This window comes from Pseudochaenichthys georgianus, unplaced genomic scaffold (assembly GCF_902827115.2).
Source record: "Pseudochaenichthys georgianus unplaced genomic scaffold, fPseGeo1.2 scaffold_1492_arrow_ctg1, whole genome shotgun sequence".
Lineage (NCBI taxonomy): Eukaryota > Metazoa > Chordata > Actinopteri > Perciformes > Channichthyidae > Pseudochaenichthys > Pseudochaenichthys georgianus.
Genome location: NW_027262339.1, coordinates 1 through 16,784, shown reverse-complemented (window position 1 = coordinate 16,784; position 16,784 = coordinate 1). Strand labels below are relative to the sequence as shown.

The 16,784-nt window shown below is 38.6% G+C and overlaps 1 protein-coding gene across 1 annotated transcript; it reads left to right on the top strand.

The window, feature by feature from the left end:
- Positions 1 to 1,261: 1,261 nt before the first annotated feature.
- LOC117441112 (USP6 N-terminal-like protein) lies at positions 1,262 to 16,385 on the top strand. Its single transcript, XM_034077313.2, has 9 exons — positions 1,262 to 1,572; positions 3,052 to 3,139; positions 3,263 to 3,370; positions 3,969 to 4,158; positions 4,987 to 5,112; positions 6,884 to 7,007; positions 8,499 to 8,568; positions 11,951 to 12,065; positions 15,733 to 16,385. The coding sequence occupies exons 1-9, from the start codon at positions 1,430 to 1,432 to the stop codon at positions 15,795 to 15,797; spliced, it is 1,029 nt and encodes a 342-aa protein (XP_033933204.2). The 5' UTR covers positions 1,262 to 1,429; the 3' UTR covers positions 15,798 to 16,385.
- Positions 16,386 to 16,784: the final 399 nt, after the last annotated feature.

The window sequence follows — 16,784 nt, the reverse complement described above, 5'->3', positions numbered from 1 at the left end:
GTCAGGTTGGTGTGTCCCGCACCGTCGACCGTGACACGCCTTATTTGGACTGCCAGACCCGATGCATGGCCGATTCAACATGTTGAATCGGCCATGCATCGGGTCTGGCAGTCGGACCAAATAATCACTCTGATTGGCTGTTCAGCTAGCAAATCAGTGCATGAGAAGCGAAGTGGAAGTGAGGTCGTAAACAAACGATTTAAGAAGGCACACACAGACTGCTATTCATTTTCATCTCATCATGGCGATCTGGAATGATGCAAACGAAGACCTGCTCATCACCTTGATCCAGGAGAGGCCAGCTCTGTATGATATTACGGAGAAAAGATACTCTTCTTCTTCTCTGTCTTCCGGTTGTTGCCTCTTTTGAATGACGAATACACACTACCGCCGCCTGCTGGTAAGGAGAGTTATTGCCACTCACGCACTGAAGTCGGTGCGGTGTGTTCCCGTGCGACACATGGCCAAAACGCAGGAGAACACGGCCAGGCAACAGCTGACTTCAGCGTCGGCTAGTCCTCTGGTGACTGCTTGGTGTGTCAGGGCCTTAAGGGATAAGGTGAGAAGTTCGGTCATCAGGGAGGGACTCGGAGTTGAGCCGCTCCTCCTTCGCGTCGAAAGGAGCCAGTTGCGGTGGTTCGGGCACCTTGTGCCCACCTGGGCGCCTCCCTAGGAAGGTGTTCCAGGCACGTCCAGCTAGGAAGAGACCAAGGGGTAGACCTAGGACCAGGTGGAGGGATTATATCTCTTCGCTGGCCTGGCGGCGCCTTGGGATCACCCAGTCAGAGCTGGTTGATGTCGCCAGGGAATAGAAAGTTTGGGGCTCTCTGCTGGAACTGCTACCCCCGCGACCTGACCACGGATAAGCGGGAGAAGATGGATGGATGGATGGACAATTCTTTGCCACTTTTAAAAAGTATTGTATCCATAAACTTTATAGATACAATACTATATGATAAACTAGCCTATGAACTATCTGTAAAAAAAATTCATCTTAAAAATTGCAGAGGTAGCCTATAGGCTACTCTATGTTACTCTTCTCTAGTTTTTTTTTATTAAAACATTATGAAATCTACTGGTAATTTATGAATTATGCTAGTTATCTACTTCATTAAATGACATGTTTTCCTAATGTTAATTCATATGACTTTTTTGGAAGTGTTCCCATGCTCTATATTTCCCTCTCATCCCTCAATGTATAAAATAGCGTCTCTACCGTCTACCATAGACTGTATACATGTCTCTACAGCTGAAATCCACTCTTCTTAGTTTGAACGTCTCTGATCATCCCGCCCATTTTCAGTTGACGATGACGTGATGAAAGGGGCGGTTCTAGTTTGACCGTTGAGTTTGACAGTCACTAGCAGGCATTGTTTGCTGCTCTGATTTTTAAACGCTTGTTCAACTTTAAACCACTATCTTTCTAACTATGAGGGGGAGAAACAGTAGTAACGCCAGCAGGAGAAGCTCTACCATAAGAAGACGCAGTGAGAACTTGCGTTTTGATGAATTCGGCTTTGTTCTTACTAAACGAAAGGACAAAAAACGTCATCACCGATGTCATGATTACAGGTGCGGGACAGGGGGACATTAATGTTACGTTAGCTCGTGAAGACTAACTTAACTAAGCTAGTTAAAGCCATCTGTGAGTTAGCATAATATGAGTGTATTAGACCAGAGCATTTAAAGTGATTGAAGACTGTTAAATTAACAGTTGACGCTAGAATATTCACTTTTTATTCTGGCACCGTAACACTCATCTAATGTTTTATTTTATTATTTGCATTCGTTGTTAGTTAATTACAGAAACCGTAAATTAGCGATGGTGGTTGCGTTAACATTTTGTGATGTACAGAGGACTTTTTATGTTAAACTTTGCAACGTTCAGAGGTGGATGAAGTACTGAGATAATTTACTTGAGTAAAAGTAGCAATACTACGGTTAGAACATTACTCGGATAGCCTACAAGGAAAAGTCCTGCATTCACAATACAACTTAATAAACAAAAATAATTGCATCAAACTGTAATTTAATATTATTTGAATTACTTGATACACTGCTGGGTAGCTTAACCTATACCAATATATTATAATGTATAATGTGTGTCGATTTGTATTTTGTAACCTAAACTGCAATGTAACCAGTAACTTACTATGTAAAACAAATGTAGTGGCGTAAACGTGCAACATTTGTGTAATATTAACATTACTTTATTACAGTACTTGAGTACTGTACATGTTTACATTACACTACTGCTAAGTTAAGGTGCATAATTAGCCGTTAAACCTACACATTTGACATTTGAAATGTCTTAAATTAAGTATTTTTACTCGCCTAACCTTTTAACATGTATAACTTTTAAACATAGAAATATGGAATACATAAGGTAACATTATCCCTGAGTATTTTTAAATGAGGAATTGTATTTTTAAAATAATATTTCTTAATTTCTGCTGGTAAACGTGCCAAAAAGCTCTCATAGTTTTGTTTGACTCGAATTATGTAACATTAAAATGTACCCTGTATTTGGCAGGTTTTGGGTGATATAAGCGTTTCCTTATTAAGTTTAAAGTGCTAGCAATATTGTATGTAACATAACTAAATTGTGGAACGAATATGTTTTCATACAGTTTTTATTCAACATTTAGTCCAAACATTTGATGGCCAATAAATACAGCTGTAAGAAAAATTATGAGAATGCTGAATTGGTGGTTTCTTGTCAGAGTTTATCTTTCGTACCTTTGAGACAGAGATTAGCTCATGAAGAATAATCAAAATGTCGCCACTTCTGCACAAATTGATAAGTAGCTTTACTTCCAGCACATCTATCTGTGGGTCATATACTTTTAACCCTGGAGGAAAGCAAGGTCCCCGACACCGCATTGGAATAATTTCAGCGATCACGTGATGAAAAATATAACTATCCTGAATCTGCTCAACGTAGCCATACAATCTTAATGACCAGTGATTGTTTTAAATATGAGGCCAGTGTTTTCTGTTTCCCAATAAGTGATGAGTCATTGCTAGCTCACCATGTGTTGTCTCCATCAGCTACCCTCAGCTGAGCTCAGTGAGAGTGAAGGAGCTGTGTGAGCTGCTCAGCTACTGGAATGGAGCCAGCTTTCTCTGCAAGAGCCAGGTGAGTCATTTCAAAACCATCAGTTGAAATGTTAACAATCTGCCCTCATTTTGCAGAACCATTACCATGTGGTTATTGATCATTAGGCAGCTTGTTTTCTTCACACTCTTGCGGTGTTTTCAGATTGAGCGATTCATCAGGATGGGTATTCCTCCGAGTCTGCGAGGTAGAGTTTGGAAGTGTCTCCTCACCATCGACAGTCTGAGAGATACCAGTGACTTCAACTACCAGGTAAACTACAAGCAGACATTTACTGACGTTATCCTTATACTATTTCATACCATAGTACTCGTAGTAGTACACGAATATTTCTTCTATTACATAATTTTACCCACTTTTTTTTTGAGGCAATGATTTTCAAAAATGTTTATACAAACATAGCAAGTTCCAGTACATGTCATAAAAGATGAAAAAATAGGATACAAATATGTATATTAAAATGAAAGGTTGAAGTTAAAATGTGCACATTGTACTCCAATATAACGCATGAAACAATATATGAATATTAGTATTGATCGGGATTTTAAATCTACCACAGTGTTGAAAGCAGTCCTGTAGAGTCTGTTTTTAGAAAAAAATTCACTTTTATATGAACTTTTACGGAACAAAAACAAGTAAAGAGCAGCGAGACAGCTTGTATTCTGTAATTAAATAAGTCTTGAATTTCCTTTCTGAATGGTTCGGCCAGCAGATGTCACCGTTTCTCATCATCAGTGTTATAGACAGCTTAATTTCCACCATCAATACTTGCAAGTTTGTAACTAATCCAGGCTTGTTGAATGTTATCAGTGATTTCTAACAATAGAATGTGATGGTCTTTCTTCCACAGAAGTGTTTGTTGGAGGTGCGAGGGCCCCTGGTGGACCTGGGAGTCAGTGAGTACGGCATCCTGTCGGCCATCACCACCCTGAGCGAAACCCAAAACGATCTGGGTCTGAACCAGCAGCTCCCCCGCTGCCCCGAGCTCCGATACTCTGCAGACGACATCACGCTCTTCAGGCAGATCGCACTGGACCTACGTGAGTTTACACTGGAGGATACGTTGGTAGGCTTAGTGTGACGTGTTGAATGTTGGTTTTTTAAGGACATCTTTTTAAAGGGAGGATCATTCGTCTGGTTTATTTAGCGCTTTAAATGTGGTAGATGGAATGGTGCAGTGATGATGTATTTTAGCAGGCCGACCCGGAAGCTATCAGCAATGTATTCTATGATAACTTTAGACGGATTGAATGTGAATATACTGTAGGCCGTCACATTTAATTATATAAATACTATGAGTATGTTATAGAAGATATAGCTCTTTAAACTGTTTTATAAATACAATGAGTAAATAAACTAGTCTGTGGGAAACACATTTATGATACTTACATTTTGTTTGGCTTGATAATCTAGAAAAGAAAAAGCTTAACGTTAGACTTTAAACAAACTACATCACGGTCACATGACTTCACATCACCATTTTATGTTGTAACAAAATGTGAAAATCTTGTATTAACAGCAGACCCTATTTTAATCATTTAGCCAAAAACATGTGGATGTGGTTTAATGCTAACTTATGTGTGAGGTGTACGACTCATTCCTGCACCGCTCTATTGGGGATGTTGACCTTTTAGAACTACATGTACTACTTTGCTTTTCTTGTTGAACTTCTTTTCTTTTAGTGCATTAAGTTTAGGGTTATATTGGAAGTTACTGAAGTGACTAGTGTACAGCACACATGATGAATTTGACAAAGGTACAGAGAAAATAGAATCTCTTGGAACACCGCGTAAAACAGATTCAATATCTATTGTTGTGGGGAAAATGTAAGCATATGTGAGATTTATTTGATCTGTTCCATTTTGCAGAGCGCTCCTTCCCGACACACCGCTCTCTGATGGGGGACAGCCCGGAGGCCATCGAGGGTCAGGCTAAACTCTTCCGGGTCCTCATCGCTTACGCCAAATACAACTCACAGGTCGGATACAGCCAAGGTACTGATCATGCTTTCACTGCATTCATTTATATAACACACGTGGGATTCTAAAGCTCCTTTCACACAACCAATGCAATCCTGGAATGATTGACACATTATCCAGAGGAGCTGAATGTGAGAAGACATTTAGTTTTTGACAATATTTAGAGATCAAATGAGAAGATTTTCTTGTCTTTCTTTGCTCCCCAGAAAATAATATTTAGGTGTGTTTTAGTTATGTTGTTGCCCTGTTCTAAACGCCATGAGGGATTATTGTCGTTTGAGTTTAATTGTGTTTCCCTAGTCTTTAATGACGATATCTGCAGTTCTTACATTTACCACTAGATGGAAGCAGAGGACTTTTAATATTGAGTTGCCGCATCATGCTCTTCTCCAGTACCCTCAGGATCATAGTGAAATAATCTTTTTTTTACAAACTATTAACACTTAAAAAATAGACAAATAACATAATAATAATAAATATATGTATTTTATATTTATTTTAATCATTTATTTTTTTATAATCTATATTTGAATATCTTGGGAATTGTTTTTGTTTATATTGATATTGGATTACTAAAATCTGATTATGGAAATATCCTTAGCAAGGAAATCTAATACATCACCATGTCTTAAAAATATAGGTCTAAGATCAGAAACGTGTACTAAGTTTTTCCCACGAGGGATACAGTCTGATATCCTCAATATACTTTATATACATCCGCCAAGAAAATTCCATATTTCTATTCTATTGTGCTCTCATCTTGCGGGGGCAAAAACTAAAAGAATCTTCCCTTCTCTTGATCAACATTCAATTGATGGTTGACGGTGTCCCCTCTCCCATCACACTGTGCCTCTGCATTACAGTGTGTCCTGCCCTCCTGCTTCTATAGTGATTAGGGCTGCACGATATTGGAAAAAACTGACATTGCGATTTTTTCCCCCCTGCGATATGAAAACATACAGGAATTGAAGAAAAGACCGTTTTTTTCCCGCAAACCATCCTTTCTTGAACTTTAATGCTATACAATTGGTATTTTTGTAACTATATTTAACCAGCGTGAATATCGTGATTATCGATACGATATATCGTGCAGCCCTGATAGTGATGTATCATAATTAGGGCTGTCAAGTTAACGCGTTAATAACGTGTTAACGCAAAAAAAAATTAACGCCACTAATTATTTTAACGCGATTAACGCATGTGTATTTTTTTCCTCGGCCGCCCCGTAGTTTCAGAGCGCATCGACTTTATGCAGGAAGCCAGACAGTGGGACATTGTACGAAAAGTCAGGACACTCAGCACGGATAGTGCGCGCAACATGATCGCAGCGTCCAGGCAGCTCCCGTTCGAGCATATGCCTTGAGTTGCACGTAGTGTGTGTGTGTGTGTGTGTGTGTGTCAAATATTGCTCTGTTTCAGCTATTATTGGCAGCTTAGCCGTGTGGAGAAGGAGGTGCTATGTGTTCCCCTAAGTGTTCTGTGCTGCTTAGCCCTGATATATTTGATTCCCTGTCTTATGTAATATAATTTGTGGAACCAAATAAAGTGTGTGTGTGTGTGTGTGTGTGTGTGTGTGTGTGTGTGTGTGTGTGTGTGTGTGTGTGTGTGTGTGTGTGTGTGTGTGTGTGTGTGTGTGTGTGTGTGTGTGTGTGTGTGTGTGTGTGTGTGTGTGTGTGTGTGTGTGTGTGTGTGTGTGTGTGTGTGTGTGTGTGTGTGTGTGTGTGTGTGTGTGTGTGTGTGTGTGTGTGTGTGTGTGTGTGTGTGTGTGTGTGTGTGTGTGTGTCAGGGATGTCCTACATAGCTGCTGTGCTGCTGATGCAGTTGGGGGAGGAGGAGGCGTTCTGGGCTATGACAGCGTTGTTGGAGAAACCCAAATACCTGCCCCAGCTGTTCGACCTCAGCCTTACCAAGTAAGAATGAGCTTAGTGACAATAAATATATAAATGAATAAATAGTAAATACAATTATACTTACAAATAAAAACAATGACTTTAGCTTCATTAGAAAATGTACTACATAGTTCTGGATAGAATATATTTTTAATTAACGAAATCGGTTGATATTTGAAAGTTTGTTACATTTTTGTTTTACTCTTTTTTTGATCTATAAAGTATATCTAATTTGTATTCCATTTCTTATTTAAATATTATTAAAAAATGTGGCAATGTTTTATTTGGTGCTTTGCTGTTAAACACATCTGAGCACCATGAGTGCTGCAATATGTATCCAATCAGTGACGAGAAATAGCACTAACTTCACTCTGCATGGGGTTCATTAGGAAGGTCCCAATATGAATCCCTTGTACTAATGCAGACTTGACAAAGAACATCTTAATGGTGTCATTGGTGTGGTTATATGTAAATGGAATAATGTATATAGTTCCACAAACACCTTCTCATTTTGCATTTTAAGAGTAAATTCAGTGAGCTAATGTAAGAACAATATGCGCAAATCGTACAGGCTTATGGCATGTATGTATATGCACAATATTTATGTATACATTTACTGTTCATGTTTTTAATTTATATTTTAGCTTTATTTTGTTACATTTCTTTCATAATAATAAGAATACATTTTATTTCGAGGCGCCTTTCAGGACACCCAAGGTCGCCTTACAGTGCATTTAAAAGTTAAAACAGCTAAAACAAAAACGCAACACAATTGAATGGAACCGACAAGGCAATACGGCAGCATCAAACAGGCAAGAGTGTGCAGTGAGAGGGGGATCTGTGATAGCAGGTTGAATGTGAAGGTAATCATGAGTAATGCATATTAAGACATAAATAATCAATGTCAATGTAGACGCCACTTATGGCTGTGTCCTTAGTTGAAAGCTGTTTAATGTTTGGAACACAGCAGCGTGCACTGCTTGTCAAGTGGAGACGAACAACCAATCACAGCTGGAATACATCTTTCCTGTCTCCATAAACACCATTCAATGTTAGCCAGAGTTTTAGATCTGTACAGTGTTTCAACTTTATACTTTTAATGACTTCTGCTGCTCGATGTCATCGTGTTGACACGGAGCTGAGCAGAGCATAGAGAACACATGTGTCCACCAAGACAGACATATTTAACATCAGGTAGATTGATACTTTAATATTGGTAACAAAAATAAATAATGAAGTCTGAGAGTTCATGATAAGTAAAGGAGCTTTTCAAACTCTCTGTATGCAGCTGTATGCCGCATTTACTGTAAGAATCACACACATTTATTCATTAGTGTATACTTGTTCGGTGACTGGCTGCTGTGTTAATTAACAGCAGTTACATAATCTTCCAAATGAACCACAACCAAAATGAATCATGTGCTTGCACGCATTTGCGCTTCACAGGTGCGCTCCAGTGCTTCTACAAATAGCACGACACCCCTTCTAAACTGTAATATGTTGTCTAATCAGGGTCCAGCATCAGGTGAAGGTTTTCGACCAGTTTCTGAAACACAGGAAGCCGAGGCTCTCTCAGCACATGGTGAGTGCTTTTCATTTTTCATTACTGTTCAGATTTTCAATCACAGGGTTTTTTACGCAGCCTAAAATACTTAGTTTTTGTGTAGAATGACCCTTTTTACATGGTGTTGAAAAAGTGAAAGAAAATGTCTGTTTGTACTGGACATTTGAGAGTTGACTAAGAGGGAAAATGTTTCTGAAAAACCACAATGACAAGAAAAGTCTTGAAATGTGTGTTTGTGTTTCAGTCCATAAATGGCTAAGTGATGAGTAGTTAATCTGCGAGAGAGGCCACTGTAATGTATCCGTCAGCAGCTGGGCCTCTCTGTCACACACTGAGTTCAGCTGTAGGCTCGTCATGTTCACTTAGTCTGTGAAATGTCCTCCCTCTGTCCCTATCATTATTTAACTATTTGTAAGTAATGCATTTAGAAAAATTCACAGCTGACACTTATTGATAAAGAGATGTTTTCACTTAAACAAAAACATTTCCTGAAGGGATGCATAAAACAGAGGTTGAAAAAAGGAAAATGCATCAAGAATATGGGCAGAATAAATCTGAAAAGACAATTTGTGAAAGTAATAAGCATGCTTAGTATAACTTAAAGGGGACCTATTATGCAAAATGCACTTGTTGATGTCTTTTATACATAAATATGTCTCCCCGGTGTCGGGGAACTCACAAAGTGTCAGAAAACAAAGCCCTCTCTCTTTTCCTCCGTACCAACATCTCTAAAAAATAGAAAAAAAGGGGGTGCTAACAAGCAGATCCAGAATTTTCGCCCCGGGCCGGAATGATTAAAGACAGTGGTAACGTTAAGCTCCGACGTTATCTGACTTGTTATCGGTACAGGAGACATTTAAAAAATATATGTCATATGTATTATTGCTACATACACATTATATCTCAGTTTTAGTTTCGCCAACTCCGTTTCTAATATGCAATAAGACTAAAACATGCGTCTATGATGTATTTTCGAGCTTTCCAATCCAGATGAGATCTCTCTGTCCCGTCTGTGTGTGAGGGGGCGGGCCGTTTGTAAAGGTCTCCTGACTGTGTTACAGACTGTCTTCCTGGTTAGTGGTTACTCTGGGTTCTGTCTTCAGGACAGTGTTGGATTTTTTTTGATAATTGGATGGGACTTGATTGGATTCAATATTAGAGTAATTTTCTCGTTTGTGTGTTTGTTTAAATATATTTGGCCTTTGTTTATGTGATTGAATGATTTACTCAAATAAAAAGGTTGATGAATTATCATCTAATGATTTGTATGATGTGTTTATGTTAAAGGTCACTTTGAATGATTTTAACTAATGATAATGTAGAAAAACTAACATTTTAAATTAGGGACGGTCCACATTAATTTCGGGACGGCTTAGATTGTATTTCGGGACGGTTCCGGGAGGATGGGGAAAAGCCCTGCAGCAGACGTTCCATTCAAAGCAGAATCAGCCGTTTGCAACAGGGCAGCAAAAGAGGGGTATGAGCAGTATGAGGCATGGCTACAATGGGTGTTCGGTTTGGTATTTTAAGCAAAAAACTTGAGACATGTTTTGTCTAGGTATGGCCCTAAGTATATTTTTCAAATGTAGCATAATAGTTCCACTTTAAAGTACAATTAAGAGATTGCTCTCCACAGACCAATGTGGTTGTTTGCCATTACATATTGCAACGACAAGACTTGCACGTAATGAAAGTATCTTTTGGATACAAAACACAGCTAGATTGAATGCTATATAATGGAAGATGTAGAGCAGTGATTCAAGATGAAGAATATGTAAATATAATGAACTGAAGAATGTCGATGAAATTGATTTTATTATTTACTCAATTTTTTTATGATAAGCTACAAACATTGTATAAAATGTTCTTCTCAGAATAAGATTGCATCAAAAATGGGGCCTTAGCTTTTTTTTGATATTATGATTTTTGGGTCTTCCCTTTCCTGTAGTGTTATACAGGTTTGTGTGCATGTACTGTACAGTAAATGGTCTACAAAGGCTAACATCCCTGTGTTCCCTGCAGAGGGAGTATCTCTCTGCAGCCTGAAACGCTAACCAATCAGAGCAGACTGGTTTCAGACAGAGGTGGAAAGAGGTGCTGCAGCACAAGCTGTGGAGGGTCTCAGTGTACTTCATCAGAAGTGCATGTTGGATGTCCGAACAGCTTCAGACAATACCCCTTAGTCTCCTTAAAGTATGATTTATCTCAATTACAATTATACATATATATGGCCTTCTCCTGAGCATTCTTCTTAGTTGCAGCCGCTCTGTTCAAAATGTCTAATCTAAGCACGTTTTCACTTTGATGCATCGATTTGGGTCTTTGAAGAGGTTGCTATACTTTGCCAACGACTCAGCAAGCCTGGGAGAAAAGCTGCCCTTTCGGAACACACACACACACACACACACACACACACACACCACACACACACACACACACACACACACACACACACACACACACACACACACACACACACACACACACACACACACACACACACACACACACACACACACACACACACACACTCTGTGTGTTTGTTGGCACAATAGTTTGCGGCCCTTTATAGAAAGAGACTATTACAGATCGGTGGTCAGCATTTCTTTTGGAAGTAGAGTTAAGGCAAACTAGCTATAAACAGACTTTTGCAATTGGGCTGTACTACCAGACCTGAGCAAACACACTGACTGCAATTTAGACACAAAGGACCCATATTATTATAATCTTACTTTGAAGGTCTGATAACACACCAGAAATGAGTCTGTTGGACAAATTAAGAAATTCTTTAAACTTACATTTTTACATTAGTTTTTTTAATTAAACTTATTTAAATGTTTTCTGACCAGTGTAAATATACACTCATGGTATGAGAAAATAAAGTGAGTTGAGGGAAGAAAGCGTAGCTTTTGGTCGAAGACCTCAATATGTAGGGCGAAATAACTACAAACAACGTATAAAATATTCAAGAAGAAATACCTAAATTCTTCTAAAATGTTTATGTTCAGCAACTAAAAATAATAATATTGTATTAGGAAAAAAACATTACATTACAGTCATTTTCTATAATTATTTTTCATAGATTCTCCAAAAACCATGCAAGTCTGTGTTTGATTCTAAAAATACATATTATTGATTAACTAATAAAGGTCAATATTATAATTGGTCATTTACTTGAGTTTGTGTAATCTGTAAAATATTAAACACGTTCACACTAGATTGTAATAGATATGTCTTGGAAGGCTTTTCCAGTTAGAAAGTCAGTGAAGGAGTTCAGTAGTTGACAGCCAATTGCAGATATATTTCCGTCTGTCTGGAATACATGTTTGTGCTTGCGAAATGAACCCCCCTTGCTCCTTCCTCCCCTCGCCCCTTACTACCCCTCCCTCCCTCCCTGCAGGAGTCGGTGGGAGTCCTGTCAGTCCACTTTGTGATGCCCTGGTTCCTCACACTGTTCACTTCCCTGCCCTGTTGGGACTCTGTGCTGGCTGTCTGGGATCTCATCATTCTGCATGGTGCGTACACACACATGCACAAGCACACTCATAGAACACACTGACATTTGTGTAGATTATTTTTTCACATTTACATAGTGCCAAGTCAGGAAAACAATTGATTAAATACAGTTTTTTACGGACAAAAAAATCCATAACTCTTTAATTTGAGCGTTATTCAGTTTTGTCCATTAGCGTGATGATCAGACTTGTTTTATGGTTTGATACCTCACATACCTAATTGTCTTTCATCCTCTTTATCAAATGTTAATAGCTTTATTAGCACGACTATAATTACATACAATATTGCCAAGGCATTGTACAAATAATGGCAATTACAACCTCCATATATATGGAGAATATACATGTTTTTATACATTCTTAACAAAAGCTGATTTTTGACACATGTTTTAAAACTTTTTTAACATGAACAAACTAAAACATTTCCCAACTCCTAGTGCCACTTTCTTAACCCCTTAAGTGACCAAACAAGAAATATTACAGGGGAATTGCTGATTATTGTGCATGATATAACTACGGTGGGCGGCAGGTGCAAACGCGGAACAACGGCCCGAAAACCTGCAAAAAAATGAAATGAATACAACAAATACAACAGAAAAACGCTGCATTACAGAAATGATGCAACCTAAATACAACACACAAACCCCGAAAACAAATGCAACAAAAAAAACGCTGCATGACATGCAAAGTCCAAAGCACTTACAAATACCAAAACACATAAAAAAAAAAAAACATTCCGGAAGTGCTCCAGGCCTCTAGGGGGCGCGCTACGTGGAACAGATTGATGTCTGACCAGACAGAGAGAACGAACAAGAGTGCTGGAAATAAAATTTATTTAAGTGGAGAAGGTAAGTTTTGTTTTGTTTTTATACATAGAGCGTCATATTTATATAGCTAGCGTTAGCGTGCCTAACTACTACACCAGCTGAGGAGAGCTTCACGTGAAGAGAAGATTAAAGTGAGGGAAGAACATTGTTTAAAGAGATGACAAATCAAGTGCAGGCAAATAACACGGGCCATAGTGAGTACCGCGGAAAAAGGACATTTGAATTCTTAGTTTGTTTATATGTATGTATTTTTGTGTAGATGTTGCAACTATACAGAGCTTTAGCAATTGCCTGTAACTATGGTCATGCTAATACAGCTATTGAATTGAATTGAGAGAGAGAGAGAGAGAAGTGACAACATGTGAAGAGGGAAAAAGTAATGACTGGAGAGTAGTGTGCATTAGACACGCTCAAGAACAATATAGAGAAGACATTCAGGAGAGAGAGAGACAAAACACAGATTCAACGGTAAACATGATGTATCTTTCTATTTATTTAGCTAACCACTAGTTAGACTGTGTGTTTTTGATTGACTTGATTAAATGGATTTACTACATCAATGTATGTCTTTTCAGGCTGCCAAGTTTTGTCCTTTCTGTGGCCACATCTGGGGACAGTTCAAGTGCTCTGTGGCTCCTGTGGCAAACATGTACAGTTTGTGGCTGAAGTTGAACACAACAGTAAGTTCACTTTTTTATTGTATCTGTTTCAAATGCAAGAAATAAGGATTCAACACACTGCTCTGTTTAGAATACTAATTGCAGATGCATACCACTAGTTACAGCATGAAGGACACATTTTTTCATTGTCTGTTTATGTGAAATATGTAGAAGCCATCATTAAATTGTAGACCAATGCATAATTAAATACACAAAACAGCTTATATTATACAATCATAATTGTGTATAGTTCTATCTTTATAGAGAACATTATACATTTAGAATCAGATTGTGAGACGGTGAGCGTCTGGAAAGTCACACTGCCATGGGCACAAACAGTTGCTGACGTGATGTTTCCTTCATTCTCAGGCATTCCATAAGGAGGGTCAGGAACTCACGCTTGGGACCACCAGTGTCCCCTCCATCCTCAGTGTGTCCCTCCTCATCAGTGAACGTCTCATGAGAGGGATCGAATGAGGCACCTTTGAAGCCGTGGATTGCTCCATCCCACACACTGGCTCTATTAATATTGAACCTGCTGCAAGATGTATTTGTTCTTTTTGCAGAGAGTTCTGCAACAATGTGTGCCGCATGTCAGGTATTCTGTGCTGGAAAGACAAAGTGATGTATTGTAATATTAAATGATGAAGCTAGTAATAAGATTACAGTATAGAATAACAATTAAGTGGTAATAGTAACAATTACTACCTTTGCTCCATTTTGTCTTCTGGCTCAGACTGGCTATCAATAATGAGAAGTGCATACACATTGGTGTGGTTGCTGCAGTGAGAAGACAGTTGAATAATTATTTTCAAATACATAATATATACATGACAGTCACACTTTTGTCATACTCCTGCACAATCTTTGTAAACATTTGAAATGGATGCAACAAACAATATCTGATCTTTGAAAAATATTTGTGGGTGTTTTTTGTATCGTCTTCACTAAGATGTCAGATGTTGTGGGTGTCATTTGGAAATGTATGAAAGTATAATTGTTCTGCTTCCTGGCAATGTTACCCACTGTGATTGTAAACACACAAATGTAAAAATAAAGACACACACCACACCAACTGTGTCACGATGCAACTGTCAACATCGTTTACCTATAGAAGTTGTTCTGACCCGGGGCAGACTGGACCTCTTCCTGGAATGGGGTTGGTGCTGCATCCTATTTTTTACCCAGGAAATAAGTGCACACAAAGGTATTTATTGACTTCATGTTCACAAATTCAAACCTACATGGTATAATTACATTTGTAATTAGTCTTACCCGATCAGACGCTGGTTGTGGGTGCCTGAGAGGTCTGATAAGGTAAACAACAAATATATTCAAACTACTGTACTGTTAAAACATTTCTGCTTCTTGTGGCACAAATAATATGTTGACTATGTTTTATTTTACCCTGGCAAACTGACTGAAATAAAATAAATTCACTTTAATTAAGAATAAAAGCCATGATAATCCAAACTGGACCAAGGTAATTATATTGTTGACCGTCCTTTAACTCTCACATTAGGATTTACATTGGGGCACAATAACCAACTCCTCTCTGCACCTAATATATCTATATGATGTCAAGAGTTACATTTATGTGCACAGTGCTGTCTCTTGACTTGCAAGCTCTTTTACCAAACAAGCTAATGCTAGCTGGGTAAATATGACGCTCTTTGTATCAAAACAAAACTTACCTTCTTACATATCGACTTTTTCCACTTCGATCAACTTTGTTTCCTCCGGCTTCAATTTGCAGCACTCTTGTTCGTTCTCTATGTGTCTGGTCAGACATCAATCTGTTCCACATAGCGCGCCCCCTAGAGACCTGGAGCACTTCCGGAATGTTTTTTTTTGTATGTGTTTTGGGATTTGTACGTGCTTTGGACTTTGCATATCGTGCAGCGTTTTTTTGTTGCGTTTGTTTTCGGGCTTTGTATTTAGTTTGCATTATTTCTGTAAATGCAGCGTTTTTCTGTTGTATTTGTTTTCAGGATTTGTTTGTTTTTCATTTCAGGATTTGCAGCTGTTTCCTGCTAATGTATGCGTTTTTGGCCGTTGTTCCGCGTTTGCACCTGCCGGCCACCGTATATAACTGATGATATATGCAGGGCTCGAAATTTACTTTTTTCCTCAGTGTCCCACAACTGTCCCGAATTCTACTTTGTATCGTCCCGGATATAGAGAGGCGAAGTCACGCCCATCTACTTCCGGCCCATGGGACCCCGGAAGCGAAACATTTACATTGAATTCAATGGAGAGAGAAAACGTATCTTTTGATCCCGTTTGAATTGTGCCACGAACTACACATATGATGTTTGTCAATCTTAAACAATAAGTTCCATGTCAAAAAAGTCACATGTTGTCGTAAAACTGTTGAAATATAAGACTATGAAAAATACGCGACTACAAAGACTACAAATCCCAAATCCCATTCTGGCTCGCGTAAGTGATGTCACAGGCGATAATGCTCCAAGTGGTTGTGACTCGTAATTAAAGCGAAGAAGATCTCATAACTGATTTATTCCCTCCAATAAATAAGAGATTGCTAAAAATAAATTCACTTTTACAAGATGCATGTGTGCTTTGTACCAGGTTGTAATCACATAAGTGATCATACCACTTGCTCGTTCTATCGATTCCCGTCTGATGAAAGGACCAGGAGTCGCCGGATCAGACATATCAGGTAATACACATGTTGTGCATGGAACACAGTCAAGTTAGCTACCTAGCTAGTAGCGACGAGTAGCGAGCACGTTAGTTAGCATTACATTACTTTAGTAATGGTAGCCTTACCATGAAATTATTATTTTATTACATGAAGTAAACTAAAGCAAACAGATATTGTTCTAAACTGTATTAAAGTAAACAGGTATTATCTTGAACTGTATTGAAGTGAACATGTATTATTTGGGACTGTTTTAAAGTAATCCTATATATATATATATATATATATATATATATATAAACCTTCTTACATACACTTTCCCAGACACCCTGACACACCACACACACACTCCCTGACCAAGATATCAACACACACACACATACACTTTCCCAGACACCCTGACACACACAATACACCCTGACAACACACACACACACACACACACACACGCACACACACACACACACACACACACCACACACACACACACACACACACACACACCACACACACACACACACACACACACACACACACACACACGTCCTTTTCAAGGTTCTTTTTGGGC